The sequence below is a fragment of the Notolepis coatsorum genome (genome assembly GCF_963971535.1).
Source record: "Notolepis coatsorum genome assembly, chromosome: 5".
Lineage (NCBI taxonomy): Eukaryota > Metazoa > Chordata > Actinopteri > Aulopiformes > Paralepididae > Notolepis > Notolepis coatsorum.
In genome coordinates this window covers 113,908,047-113,923,750 of record NC_140169.1, presented here as the reverse complement: position 1 = coordinate 113,923,750, position 15,704 = coordinate 113,908,047, and the positions used below count along the sequence as shown (strand labels likewise).

At 41.7% G+C, this 15,704-nt stretch overlaps 1 protein-coding gene across 1 annotated transcript in view; it reads right to left on the bottom strand.

Annotated features, from left to right (window-relative positions):
• Window positions 1-15,704, bottom strand: part of LOC311228621 (mitogen-activated protein kinase-binding protein 1-like) — a 62,065-nt gene that overhangs the window by 5,576 nt on the left and 40,785 nt on the right. The window contains 14 exon segments of the mRNA XM_084314546.1: window positions 1-38; window positions 159-758; window positions 2,639-2,817; window positions 4,901-5,053; window positions 5,571-5,643; window positions 6,152-6,352; window positions 7,376-7,518; window positions 7,735-7,868; window positions 11,169-11,363; window positions 11,693-11,733; window positions 12,798-12,940; window positions 13,529-13,639; window positions 13,820-13,883; window positions 14,374-14,485. The exon segment at window positions 1-38 is cut by the window's left edge and continues 47 nt beyond it. Of these exon segments, the coding sequence (XP_084170672.1) occupies window positions 1-38; window positions 159-758; window positions 2,639-2,817; window positions 4,901-5,053; window positions 5,571-5,643; window positions 6,152-6,352; window positions 7,376-7,518; window positions 7,735-7,868; window positions 11,169-11,363; window positions 11,693-11,733; window positions 12,798-12,940; window positions 13,529-13,639; window positions 13,820-13,883; window positions 14,374-14,485 (2,187 nt within the window).

Here is a 15,704-nt window from a genome sequence, read left to right as displayed (position 1 = left end):
CAGAGCAAGGTCCGTACTCAGGGAGAACCGGTTGGCCGCTGCTTGGACAGACACACGTGTAATATGTAAACATGCACGTGTGGGTTTATGCGTATATAATATTTGTGTGTGATTGTGAACAACATGTTGTGCATCAACTACGGGTCTATCGGACTCACGCTGTCTGTATCCAGGAACCGGAGCCGCGTCACATCCAGAACACACAGAACTCTTCCTCCGCCCCTGGTTGCCGGGCCAGTCCACAGTGCCGCCGCCGCGGGGGCCGGGGGGCTGTCTGGGCAGGGGGATCCGGGAGGGCGGGACATTTGCATGGAGAGAGAGACTGGGTGAAACGGCGGCACAGGGGGGAGAGGCAGAGGAGCTGCCGGGCGGAATGCTCAATATGGACGTGGAAGAGCGGGACAGGAAGAGAGGTTCGTCGTCCAGCAGCCGGGACGACCTCCTCCTGCTCTTGGGGCTCCCCCCCGGGGCCTCCTCCGGGGTACTCAGGTAGGTGGCCTCTCCCACGGAGGAGCGCCGACTGGTCTTGGCCATGAAGCTGGTGGTAGGGTCCATGTAGGAGTGTTGGGACTTCAGCTTGGGGCTCTCCCAGCCCCAGGGCAGGGGGCACTGGGGGGATTGACGAGACTGCGGGAAGGGAGCGGCAGAGGGTGAAGGGAGCTGAGTGACGGGTCTGGAAGCCTCCGGGTCCACAAAGAGCAGCTGAGGTCTGAGACACACCTCCTCTCCACCACCAGGGGGCACAGCGGAGCGCAGAGCTGGAGAAAGCAGGGGGCAAGTCAATTGATTGATTGATTGATTGATTGATTGATTGATTGATTGATTGATTGATTGATTGATTGATTGATTGATTGAAAACTTTATTAACAGATTGCAGAATGGGTACAATACAGTACAGCTCAATACACACAATTGTTAAGGGGATGCAGACCAGAGAAAGACTTTCGTCTTGTTTACATCAGGGTCCCCCATTTTCAATTCATCAGGACATATATGACATACATGACATACAGATAGTCAGTGATACAATAAGGTGAGTCACCAGGAGAGAAATAAAAGGACATCCTTTGAGTCCATAGTGTTGGGTACTAACACCACTAAATACAGTCTGGAGGGACTTCTACATTAGATTAGATTAGATTAGATTAGAATGTATTGTCATTACACAGCACAAGTACAGTACAACAAAAAGAAGCATTCAATCAGAGTGCAAATCTAACAGTAAAGTGTGATAGTAATATACTATCTAAGGGACTAAGGGACTTCTATCACTGTGTTTTGGCACTAACATCACTAATAGATACAGAGGGACTATCACTGTGTTGAGTACTAACATCACTAATAGATACAGAGGGACTAGCACTGTGTTGAGTACTAACATCACTAATAGATACAGAGGGACTATCACTGTGTTGAGTACTAACATCACTAATAGATACAGAGGGACTATCACTGTGTTGAGTACTAACATCACTAATAGATACAGAGGGACTATCACTGTGTTGAGTACTAACATCACTAACAGATACAGAGGGACTAGCACTGTGTTGAGTACTAACATCACTAACAGATACAGAGGGACTAGCACTGTGTTGAGTACTAACATCACTAACAGATACAGAGGGACTAGCACTGTGTTGAGTACTAACATCACTAATAGATACAGAGGGACTAGCACTGTGTTGAGTACTAACATCACTAATAGATACAGAGGGACTAGCACTGTGTTGAGTACTAACATCACTAATAGATACAGAGGGACTAGCACTGTGTTGAGTACTAACATCACTAACAGATACAGAGGGACTAGCACTGTGTTGAGTACTAACATCACTAACAGATACAGAGGGACTAGCACTGTGTTGAGTACTAACATCACTAACAGATACAGAGGGACTAGCACTGTGTTGAGTACTAACATCACTAATAGATACAGAGGGACTATCACTGTGTTGAGTACTAACATCACTAATAGATACAGAGGGACTAGCACTGTGTTGAGTACTAACATCACTAATAGATACAGAGGGACTAGCACTGTGTTGAGTACTAACATCACTAATAGATACAGAGGGACTAGCACTGTGTTGAGTACTAACATCATCACTAATAGATACAGAGGGACTATCACTGTGTTGAGTACTAACATCACTAATAGATACAGACTGGAGGGACTAGCAATGTGTTGGGTACTGGATCCGCCATCAGCTCTATTTTCAATCTTTCAAAATGTTCAGTTGCTATTGCATGTACTTATTTGTGTTTCATTACATTATATGTACATGCTTATCAACAGTTTCGCCTGTTTTATAGCAACACTACTATCACCAACATCTAGAAGGGAGATCCCCCTTCTAAGGTTTCTCCCCTCCACATTGCCTGTGGTGCTTTTTTCCTATTGCTAGGTTTTTAGTGAGTTTTTCCTTACCTTCATGTGGGGTATGTCTGGGAGTGTTGCATTAATTTTATTTATTTATTTTACATTCTATTTAGGCTTTTCTGGTGTTTTTGTCTTTGTTTTTGATGTTTCTTCTTGACTTGTTTAAAGAAGACGTGTCCGGCCCATGGGGACATTACGTGTGTTGTCGGGCCTTACAAATAAAGTTGATTTGATTTGACATCACTAAGACTAACTCACAATCAGAGGCCAGGTTCTGGACAGACTGAGACTTGGACAGGCCTGCTGCTCTACCCATCAGGAGTGGAGGTCTGGACGCTGGACTGGACAGCCTCCATAAGTGGCCCCCCGGGGACCTCTTCTTCTGGGCCTGAGACCGCAGCTCTGGAGCCCTCTCTGCAGCAGCCCCATCTCCCCTGCTGAGATACATCACAGCCACTTCATCACTGCAATGTTGATCAATAGTCTCTTATTCTGACACCAACCACTTTGTATTGGCCAGCTCTTCACATTCAATTAAATGCTAGCTTTATCTACGTTATAGTCAAGAATTGGAACATGATTAGTGCTACATATTGAGTAATTTGTTTGTCTGTCTATAAACAATTCACTTTGAATTGTACCGGATCTCCTCTCTGGTAAACAAGAATACCCTGAAGACTCTAGCAGGAGCACTCATTCAAGGGTACTACGACTATGCTTGCACCTCATGGTACCAAAGCACCTCAAAGGCACTAAAAAACAAATTACAAACATCTCAAAACAAGCTAGTCAGACTACTACTTGACCTGACTCCTAGAACCCACCTCACCCCTGCCCACTTTGACAACCTAGGATGGCTTAGAGTAGACGACAGAGTACAGCAACTTGCAATGGGCCTGGTCTACAAGATACACTACGCGACCAAGGTACCCATGTACATGTCAAAATACTTCCCAAAGGTCAGTGAATACCACGATCACAACACCAGAGGGAGCTCCACAAATCATGTAAAACCCAGATTCGGCTCAAACAAGGGACTAAACACGTTTCGCAATTATGCCACATCAATGTGGAACGCCCTGCCTAAAGCTGTAAAGGAATGTGAATCACTACCCACCTTCAAAAACACTCTCAAAAAACACCTACGTGAGACTGCAATTCGAAACTGGCCCCTACAAATGTCCTAACCTAGTTGTACAGTAAATGACCAAGTAAGGCTTTGTCAATATTCCAATGTACAGTGTAAAATGTGTGTGTCCCCTACCCAACCCCCCCCCCCCCCCCCCCCCCACCTCCAATGTACAGCCCTCACCCAACCCACCCAACCCCACCCCACCAACCTCCTCCAATGTACAGTTTCTACGCCAAATGTATATACACTCCTTTTCTGGACACTTTTGTATCACAAACAGTACTGTATTTGCAAATCTGATATGTCATAAATGTATAGATGTAGCAGTACTGTCTATCTGTATGTCATGTATGTCATATATGTTATGATGAATTGAAAATGGGGGACCCTGATGTAAACAAGACGAAAGTCTTTCTCTGGTCTGCATCCCCTTAACAATTGTATGTATTGAGATGTACTGTACTGTACCCATTCTGCAATCTGTTAATAAACTTTTCAATCAATCAATCAATCAATATATGTGTATGGAACTATTGAAATAAATATATTAACTTTTAATATATGTGTATGGTACTATTTCAACAAATATATTAACTTTTAATATATGTGTATGGTACTATTTCAATAAATATATAAACTTGTAATATATGTGTACACTACAGTGTATGGTTCTATTTCAATAAATATATGAACTTTTAATATATGTGTATGGTACTATTTCAATAAATTAGTGCTGTCAATAGATACAAAAATATTTACTAATTAATCTCACAATTTTCTGTAATTAATCTAGATTAATCTAGATTAAAAATAGCATTTTTCTACTTAAGACCGAAGCTTGTAACAAATATTTACTTGAGTAAAATCATGGAATTAATGTAAAATCAACACAAAGAAAGTATATTTAGATTCAAAGACTATTTTAATAGCTTTCTTTGAATACAGTTTCTCTCCTGGGAAATACAAATGTTCAACAAAACCATCAACATTGACTCAGCTAGACCACTTTCTTATATCCGCGGCGCTAACAGAAATAAAAACAACCCAGGCCTATGTTAAAGTGCAGATTGGCTTAGAGGACGATGTCTTGTATGAACTACCAGTCATATAAATCATATTAACAACAAAAATGTGTTCCAGCTTCATGTCAGATGATTTTCAAAAAGGTGCATGAGTCAATGCAAAAAAAGAACAAGCAAATATACTGCTGAAAGTTCAGAACGTTGACGATTTTTCACTCCATAGATTAATCTAGATTAATTAATTTTAATGCTTTAAATAATTTAAATTAATCTCCAAAATTAAAGCATTAACTTTGACAGCCCTAAAATAAATATATTACTTTTAATATATGTGTATGGTACTATTTCAATATCTTTTCTACTTACTTAGTCGCCTCTATCCTCCCAGGGGACACAGGGCCCCCATCCTCTGTGTTCCTGACCTGGCCCCCCTCCATCAGGGGCCGTACTTTAGACAGAGGCTTGGGAGAATTGGCCCCTGGCTCACTGTTATGGGCCTTGGCAAACAGGGGGATCCGCCTATCAATGGTAAAACCATTACAGAATGAATAGAATTGATACGTGATGAACTAGTCTATATTCATGTTCTACTATATTTCCTCTCATTACAGTCTGTATCATATCTGCTGACTCCTTCAATGGAGATAAGAATGGACTCTTATTGACCTGAATAATATATAGATTTTAAAAATCCTCGTATAGATTTAGAGGCAGAGCTGAAAGTGTTACTGCACTGTACATTCACCAACTGGCAAGGTGTGTGTGTGTGTGTGTGTGTGTGTGTGTGTGTGTGTGTGTGTGTGTGTGTGTGTGTGTGTGTGTGTGTGTGTGTGTGTGTGTGTGTGTGTGTGTGTGTGTGTGTGTGTGTGTGTGTGTGTGTGTGTGTGTGTGTGTGTGTGTGTGTGTGTGTGTGTGTGTGTGTGTGTGTGTGTGTGTGTGTGTGTGTGAGAGAGTGCGTGCGTGTGTGTGTGTGTAAGTGTGTGTGTGTGTGTGTGTGTGTGTGTGTGTGTGTGTGTGTGTGTGTGGTCAGCAGCACCTGTTGTTGTTGTGTCCTCTAGACAAGAAGCGTGAAGACATACTGCAGAGACTTGAGACTCTGCTCTTTTCATCTGAAGAAAGAGAGAGAGAGAGAGAGAGAGAGAGAGAGAGAGAGAGAGAGAGAGAGAGAGAGAGAGAGAGAGAGACAGACAGAGAAAGAGAGGCAGACAGAGAAAGAGACAGACAGACAGACAGACAGACAGACAGACAGACAGACAGACAGACATACAGACAGACAGACAGACAGACAGACAGACAGACAGACAGACAGACAGACAGACAGACAGACAGACAGACAGACAGACAGACAGACAGACAGACAGACAGACAGACAGACAGACAGACAGACAGACAGACAGACAGACAGACAGACAGACAGAGAAAGATAGGTAGGGAAAGAAAGGGAGAAGAAATAAATAAATAGCTGTTATATTTCTGCTTTGTCAATATAACAGCAATCTTATGAAACCAATTAAATGAATTGAGTGCGTGCGTGCATTCCCATATGTGTATGTGTGTGTGTGTGCGTGTGTGTGTGCGTGTACATTTGTATGTGCGTTATCGCTGCTTGTTGCCTACCCATGTTGCTGCTGTCTGCCAGCGTCTCAAAGTTCTGTTTGAGGAAGCCCTCTTGGCCGCGCTCCAGAGCATCAGTAATGGTCCTCATGGCCTCGTCCATACTAGCTGTCTTCCTCTTCCCCTCATCCTCCTCCTCCTCCTCCTCATCACGCTCCATATCAGAGCTCTCGTGACCGGAACTCAGTTCCATGCCCTCTGAATCTGAAAGGAATTTAGGGAAAGAAATAAGGGCCTTTTTGAAGACCTTTAAAACCCATTGAAACCGGGAAACATATTTGTGTGTATATGCAGGCTATATAATGCATTAGGCGTTTTAGGTCTCAATGGGTTAAACCATACATAAGTGTTTTTCTACGTCCTTGAATACGACATGCTAGTGTACGTGCTGTTTCATGAACCTGGGGCATATGAAACCCATTCAAAACTCCCATTGAATAATTAAGAAAAGACATACATGTCAATCTAAAAGTAATTATATAAATTCATATTTTTTTCACATTTCCAAAGATCTTTCCCTGACTCAAACAATAAAGACAAATGCTACACCAAGAGGAAAACCCTATGATCCACAGACCAACTATTAGACTCAGAGTTATAACCTCTCTCTTAGAATATACAGTACTATAATATACTATACTATCACATGCTACATGATTGTGACGGGGGGCTATCTTACCAAGGTCACGCAGAACAATGGGCCTGGTGCAGTATTATTATCTAATATATCATATGATGTTAGAGAAAGAAACCTTGGGTCATTGTATGTGAACCCAATAGATCAGCGGTTCTCAAACTACGGGTCGCAAACCAAAGTGGGGTTGTGGGTAGGTGACAGTGCGCATTGGCACTGTCAATTTACATTGCGCATTGGCAAGTAAAAAAAAATATATATACATTTGTTTTAATAATATAATATAATTATTATTATTTTATTTCTGGCAACATATTTTGGCTAAATATGCCTCATTTTATAACTGTGTATTGATAACCTAGTGCTGTAATTAAATTTTTTAATAAATATGCATGATCAAGTTCAACAACGTGTGCTTTTATTTTGATATTCCTTAATTCCACATTGAAATTAAGCGATACATTAAGTTCGCCAAAAGAAATCCTAAATAAAATGGGGTCATGGTATAAAAAAGTTTGAGAACCCCTGCAATAGATAGATACTGTATGTGCCGGTTTCAGAGTTGAGGTCTTCTGTGCCTGAGGTGTCCTCACCGTCACGGGCCTGGTCGGGGGTGGGCTCCCTGCTGTCGTACCCCACTGACAGAGCACTGTCCAGGCTACGGCTGTCGTGGCTCCCCCCGTCACGGGTGCCTCGCCCCTGGAGCCCGCGCTGCTGCCCCTTCACCAGGTAATCACTAACGCAGGGACAGCAGGGCATGATGGGCAGAGGAAAAGCAAGCAAAAGAGGATGAGAAATGCCACGTGGTAGAAAAAAGAGAAAGAACACTGGAAAATAAATTGTGTGTGCGTGTGTGTGTGTGTGCGTGTGTGTGTGTGTGTGTGTGTGTGTGTGTGTGTGTGTGTGTGTGTGTGTGTGTGTGTGTGTGTGTGTGTGCTTGTGAGTGATTTACCTGCTATATAGACCTCTATTGTCCTTGTTCCCCTCCGAGTAGAGCACAGCTCCGTCAGTCCCCTTGGAGCCTTTGATGGTGGGTGAGGTCTGCCATTTGGCCAGACGCGTTTTAGCCCTCTCCTCCAACTCCTGCTGGGATATATATATATATAGAGAGAGAGAGAGAGAGAGAGAGAGAGAGAGAGAGAGAGAGAGAGAGAGAGAGAGAGAGAGAGAGAGAGAGAGAGAGAGAGAGAGAGAGAGAGAATATGAATAACTGCCATTCCTGATCAATTTCCACACACACACACACACACACACACACACACACACACACACACACACACACACACACTCTCACTGTGAACAAATGTCATGTATCGTTGAGTCTTAGTCTGTGTGTCCATAGTGGGCTTTGTCTTTTCACATCGACTGTCAGTCAATGTCACTGAATCACTCACTCACTCATAGCCACTGTAAAGGAATGTGAATCACTACCCACTTTCAAAAACACTCTCAAAGAACACCTACGGGAGACTGCAATTCGAAACTGGCCCCTGCAAATGTCCTAACCCAACCCCCTCCAATGTACAGTAAATGACCAAGTATGGCTTTGTCAATATTCCAATATACAGTGTACTTTCTCTGGTCTGCATCCCCTTAACAATTGTATGTATTGAGCTGTACTGTACTGTACCCATTCTGCAATCTGTTAATAAAGTTTTCAATCAATCAATCAATCAATCACTATGCCCCTAGTGGTGGCTCACAGGCATGGCACTTTGTGCAAGACCAGTTCGCCTATTGCTTATTAACAGCGGAGCAGTGCTGCCGTTGCTTCCGCGTTTTCCCTGATTGGCTGCGACACGCCCCGCGGCAGGCGCGGCAACCGCAGAGCGGAGCGGCAGAGCGGGAGCGGAGCGGCAGAGCTTGCGGCATTATGTAGCCCTAATCCGCCATGATTTTCATTCGAAGCTCAGCTCATCTGGCAGCGCAGCGGTCCTGCGGTCCTGCAGTCCGTTGTTGACAAGTTCGAATCCCATCAAATTTTTTTTTTAACGTGTATTCTTTCGCCGGTTAAGGTTAGGCATGGTTAAGGTTAAGGTTAAGGTTAGGCATTGTTTCGGAGTTGGTTAAGGTTAGAGCGGTTAAGTTTAGGCGCTGTTAAGGAGCTGGTTAAGGTTAGCGTTTGTCTTAGAGAATGGCAATAGACAGCCTATTTCCGCACTGCCGCTCTCTCGCGCTGCCGCGGTCATATGGTCAAATTGTCACATTCTTGCACTCCTCCGCTGTTAGAAAGCAACACGCGACCAGTTCAATCTTAACCCTTTCACTGCCACACGACAGAAGGTTAACCCTTTACTACTTGTGTATTGTTATTTGCACTTACAAACATACATTCTGGAATAAAAGAAGTAAAAGAAGAACAGTTCAAATGTGCAGGAAAGGTCAAAAAACCCAAGGGCTTATAAGCGACCTCCCCTCTTAAACCTATATAGGATAACTACACAACCCCCCCCCCCCCCCCCCCACACACATTATGCACAAACACACATGCGCATATCCCTCTCTCATACACACAGATACATACAATACAGCATTATACAACTATTATAATGACAGTGTTCCACTCACGTCTAGGGGAGGAAATAGACAAAGAATTCTAAACCAGAAAGAAAGTCGCTGGATCGATAGACTACAGGCCACCTCACTCCCAGGTTTAAATGATTCTATAGACATGGTATCATTTTTATAGGCCAGTAGAACACTTTATTTATTTATTGTATTTATACATTGTTATTTATTGTATTTTGATAGACTACAGGCCACATCTTTGCAGGTTTAAATGACTCTATGGACATGTTGTCACTTCTATAGGCTAAGTAGGTTACATTATATAGTAGTATTTTTTTGTCTTGCATTACTCAATGCTCTTACATTGTTGTTTTTGATATTTTTTGATATTATTATTGATCTATTCTATGTTTGTTTTGACTCATTTCCTTATGTTGTTATAATATTTTGAGTGTGTGTGTATATATACATATATAATATACTAATAATTTTTTATTTCTATTTAGTATTATTGTATATTCTTTCAACGTAGACATAGCTTATAAGTGGATTGTCTTCTAACTACCGGTATGTCAAGTTGAGAATGTGCTTTGCCTTCATTCATTTGGGACCAGCTGTCCCCCATTGTAATTAGTCTCTCCCAGAGTTCTGTTTTTTCCTTTTTTCTTTATTTAGTCACAGTATTGTTTTGTCACAGCTACAACACCCTGAAGAAGGCCATGTGTAGGCCGAAACATGTCGGTATTTTAAAATGTTCTAAATAATGTAAGCCAACAAATAAAGGCATTTTAAAATTTGTAGAGCTGCCTTGGGTCTCAACTTTTCTTCTATAACGAATCCTACCCCGGATTTAATCCAAAGAGCACCTACCGAAACAAAACAAGAACGCTGAAGCCCTCTGCATATCCTCTTTTTTGAACAACTATTATAATGTTTGAAAAAAAAGTTAAAAAGACTTTACACAAATACACATGGATACTATAGGCTACAGGATCTGTAGTTCTTTTTTAAGCTTACTTTTAAATATATTTAAAGTGGAACATGTTTCTATTAGATTTTGTATATCATTCCACATCACTGCACCTTGATAAACAAATGAGAATTTGGCAACAGCGGTCCTACAGAAAGGAATGCGTAAGTCTTTATTTCTTCTTGTGAGATGTGCATGATAATGAGAATTAAACTCAAAATAAGTTTGAAAAAAATTTGGCAAAAATAAAGGAATAACTATCACACAACCAAGGGTTAACCGGCTGTTGTGTGGCAGTGAAAGGGTTAACATTCTGTGTATTGTCACAGTGAAAGGGTTAACCGTTTGGGTAGTGCGGCAGTGAAAGGGTTAACACTTTGCATCTATGACTTGTTTTGCAATACAACTGAACTCGTTTCATGAAATGTCTTGGAACAAGAAAACCCTTGGGAAGAGCTGAATTCAAACAAATATCTAAAACAAATTTAATTATCTCACTCCATTGGCAGATTCTGTTGTTTTCAAGATTAAAAAAACACTGAATACAAGATGAAACGATATGTTAAAGTTGAGATGATCTCATTACCTTTCACTCATTTATGCAAATTGTTCAGCACTTTGTCAACTGCTGTTGTTTAAAATGTGCTATACAAATCAAATGTACTTGACTTGACTCACTCTTCCTCTCTCCTTCCCACTCTCTCCATCCCTTGCTTCCACCCAGTTACACCCCCCCCCCACACACACACACACACACAGACAGACAGACAGACAGACAGACAGACAGACAGACAGACAGACAGACAGACAGACAGACAGACAGACAGACAGACAGACACACAGACACACAGACACACACACACACACACACAGACACACACAGAAATCCCAACTCCCTCCCCATGTACCGCAGTCTCCTGCAGGCTGGAGGTGCTGGTGCTCCCTGCCTCTCTGTCTTGGCAGCGGGAGGCTGGGTTCTTCTTGCTGGAGGAGCCGCTTAACGAGAAGGTCTCCAGCTGCCTAAGATCCAGCATGGACTTGACCACCAGCTCCAGGGAGCCCATGCGGTAGGACCAGCGCCTCCGAGGGCGCTTAGTGGCCCCCTGGGGAGAACAGGTAGGAGACACCACAGATAATTGGGAGTGAAAACAAGGAGAGGGCTTGAACAACTAACTTGAACACAACAGTCTGACGGCAGTTATATAATAAGGTCAGTTATTCACTGTCTCTGAGATACACAGAGGGTACAAATAAGATGTTGCACAACTCCTTACTGTCAGTCAGTCAGTCAGTCAGTTAGTTTCCTTCTTAGATACGTACTTACTTACGTAGGCTACTCAGTTTGTATATCAAGCAGTGATTTCTCTGTTTGTGTCTATGCATGCATTAGTGTTCATCCGATTATTTTCACACATTCATAATGACGACTAACCTTATTTGGTTCCCACTCTGGTCCTTCATCTGAGCCAGCTACTGTATGACAAAATATATTCAGAACACACAACTCAAAAAGCTCAATTTCTCATCAAAATCATCACTATCCTGAATCTCTTACATCATTATCACTACCCTGCATATCTTATGTAGATATGTAACATTGTAGTGCTTAGTTCATTAAGGAAGATTAATTTCTTTTTTTTAATAAAATAAATGATATGCACAATTGTAAGGCAATGGTATTTTCATTCATTGTGTTAATTTGCTGTGGCAGATAGTTCATTTGGCACTTTGTCAGACAGCTAAATTAGGAAATGTAATTGGTTTATGCAGGAAAACCATATAGTCCTCTACCACTATCCCATTACCATTACCATATTCAATTCACCACCATATTAGGTCGACTACGTTGAACGGTTGGTACTGATGCAGAAATGCCCATTCACTTCTATCTTAAAACATCACTATAAAAGATACCACCTCAAGAACCAAAATAGTCAAAACCACAGGCAGAAAACACTATTTGTGTTTTAAAATATATGAAAGTTAACTTGTTTTTTAAACATGTTCTAAGAAGTCTCTGGCATCTGTAACATATCGATTCCACTCACGGCAGCAACATTAATTCTAAACGATATATCTTCACTACCAACATCCATACAACAGAAAATAATTATTCTGGCAGGCGTTACAGCAGCCTCAAAGCTTATCGCTATGAGATGGAAAGAAGGAATGTCTGTTGTCTAATATCTAATGTATTTTGTGTTTGTGGTATTTTGGTTTTTATTTTTATTTGGAATATTTGTATTTTGTAATTATTAGTTAAGTTTAGATCTGTATTTATTATTTCTTATTGTTTTGTCATTATTATTATTATTATTATTATTATTATTATTATTATTATTATTATTATTATTATTATTATTATTATTATTATTATTATTATTATTATTATTATTATTATTATTATTATTATTATTAATATTATTAATATTATTATTGTTGTTCCTGTTAATGTTGATGTTGTGTTTGTTTGTTAATAAAAATGTATGATAAAAAAAAACATGTTCTAAGAAGACAAGGTGAATCCAACAGTGTACCTGTGTCCTCCTCCTCCCCGGTGCTGCTGCTGTCAGAGGAAGTGTTTATTGTGATCTCTTCCGGGTCACTGGGGTCGTCGTGCTCCTCGCGGTCGCTATCAGAGGACGGGCCGGCGAGAGGAGGAGCGCCATGCGGCTCCTGCCTGATCAACACAGTCACAGACGAAAACAATGGAGGAGAAAGTCGGACACGTTCAGGTTACAGTTATCCATAAGTTTGCGGAGCTTGGTGTCCATAGCAACAGCCCTCTCAAAATCTGCTGCAAAAAGATCCTCTTTAAAAATAGAATCTTTCTCTGTACACTTCAGACACAACCACACACACACACACACACACACACACACACACACACACACACACACACACACACACACACACACACACACACACACACACACACACACATACATACATACATACATACATACATACATACATACATACATACATACATACATACATACATACATACATACATACATACATACATACATACATACATACATACATACATACATACATACATACATACATACATACATACATACATACATACATACATACATACATACGCTTGACTGTATGGATGAAGCCTAGGTTACCAATGTTCTAGTCTAGTGTGCGTGCGTGCGTGCGTGCGTGCATGCGTGCGTGCGTGCGTGCGTGCGTGCGTGCGTGCGTGCGTGCGTGCGTGCGTGCGTGCGTGCGTGCGTGAGTGTGAGCACACTACCTGAGAGCTGAGGTCTGACAGGGTGGTGAGCTGGGACTTGGTCGGAGCTGACAGAGGCGTTCTCTCATGCTGATGGTCAGCTCTGGAGCCAGGCGCCACACGAAGATACAGCTGGAGGACCAGAGCATTCTGTTGACTCACACTTTCCTAACAGCAGGCCATGAAACACTACACACACAACAAACACACACACAACACACAACACACAAACACACACACACACACAACACACACACACAACACACACACAACACACAACACACACACAGCATAGAGGGAGTTGTGGTTTACCTGTCCCCAGAAACAGAGATGAAGTGCTTGCAGTCGTTGGTGAACTTCATCCCAGTGACAACCTCTGAAAGTGACAGAAGCTGAGCGGTTATTACAGCTCTCATAGAATAGGAGTTATATTAATGTAGATCACACACATGCATCTCATTTACTGTTCTATAGCAAGTCATCTCATAACTGGGTATACCATCAACATTCCTAATGTGCGGTATCAATCAACAATGAGTGTTGTATGTATGTATATAATATGTGTGCGTGTGTATATGTATATATATATATATATATATATATATATATATATATATATATATATATATATATATATATATATATATATATATATATATATATATATATATATATATATATATATATATATATATATATAGTGTTACTGCAATGTACATTCATGACTTGGCAAGGTGAGGAGTGTGTGTGTGTGTGTGTGTGTGTGTGTGTGTGTGCGTGCGTGCGTGTGCGTGCGTGCATGCGTGCGTGTGCGTGCGTGTGCGTGCGTGTGTGTGTGTGTGCATGCGTGCGATTGTATGTGTTACCAGAGTGGCCAAACATGGTGGCAACACACTCTCCGCTGTGGAAGTCGAAGATGCTGATGCTCTTATCAGAGCAGCTGGCGGCCACATACTGGCCAGATGGATCAGGCTGAACCTGCCAGGTGCAAACAACACTGTCAACACCTGCGGGAGACAAGCTCCTTGCTTTCATACTAACACCTGGACCAAACCAGTGAGCGGGTTTAGCCTGAATAGTAGAGGCAAACATGAACACAAGGAGAGAGCTTCATCTGTTTTATCCTGTAAGGAAGGACGTGAGGAAGGACATCTTTATGTGTATAACACCTTTCCACATACAGGGCATAAACTGTATGGCGACGTGTGCATGTTTGAGGCTGTTTTAAAGGAACCCTCAACATATTTGGGAAATACACGTATTTGCCATCTTCCCCAGAGCCAAGATGATCGGTATCAGTTTCATCTCTGTGTGTCCAGTAGTCCCAGAGAGAGGTCCAGGTGCATGTTAGCCTAACTTGGCACTGGAAGCAGTAGGGAGCAGCTAGCCTAGCTTAGCACAAGCACTGGAAGCAGTAGGGAGCAGCTAGCCTAGCTTAGCACAAGGACTGGAAGCAGTAGGGAGCAGCTCAACTAGCTCTGTCAAAAGTGAAGACATACAATTACCAACACCTCCCAAACAGATGCACATGCACACAGAATCAGAATATTCTGATTCTGATTAAGAAATTCAATTGATATTAATCTTCTCGTCTGACTCTGGGGAAGATGGCAAATAAGTATTTACTAAAATGCTGGAGTGTTCCTTCAAAGCAATAATCTGTAATAGAAAATTCTGGCCATATTCAGTTCAGAGTTTGACTTGTAGATGGAAAATCTGCTTTTTTCAATATTATTTCCCACACCAACTTAAAATATGGGTGTGTTTTACAAACAATACCAATGTTAACACTTTCAGCGCCACGCCTGGTTTTCCGTTTTACCGCTTGAATGCCACCATCGGCGCCAATGTTAACGTTAATATCGCCTAATCTATGTTTTAAATTATGGCTATGTGTCTAATCTGCCCATCGCATTATCAAAGACTATTTTCCAGTCAGTGCTGTGAAGGCAGATTGTTTTTTTATCGCGTCGTTGCCGTTTCAGAGCAGTTAGAAAAGCCCCCGTTTTGATATAAAAAACAGCTCATTCTGGAGCATTCTATGAAAATCGTCTTTTAGTGGAATATTCCACAACGTTGATATTCGTCGGCCTTTTTATGAATCGTTTTCAAATAAACGCTAGATGATCAATATTATACGTGCACGCACGCACATTACGGCCGCGCACTGATAATCGCTCTGTTGATTTCCTCACGG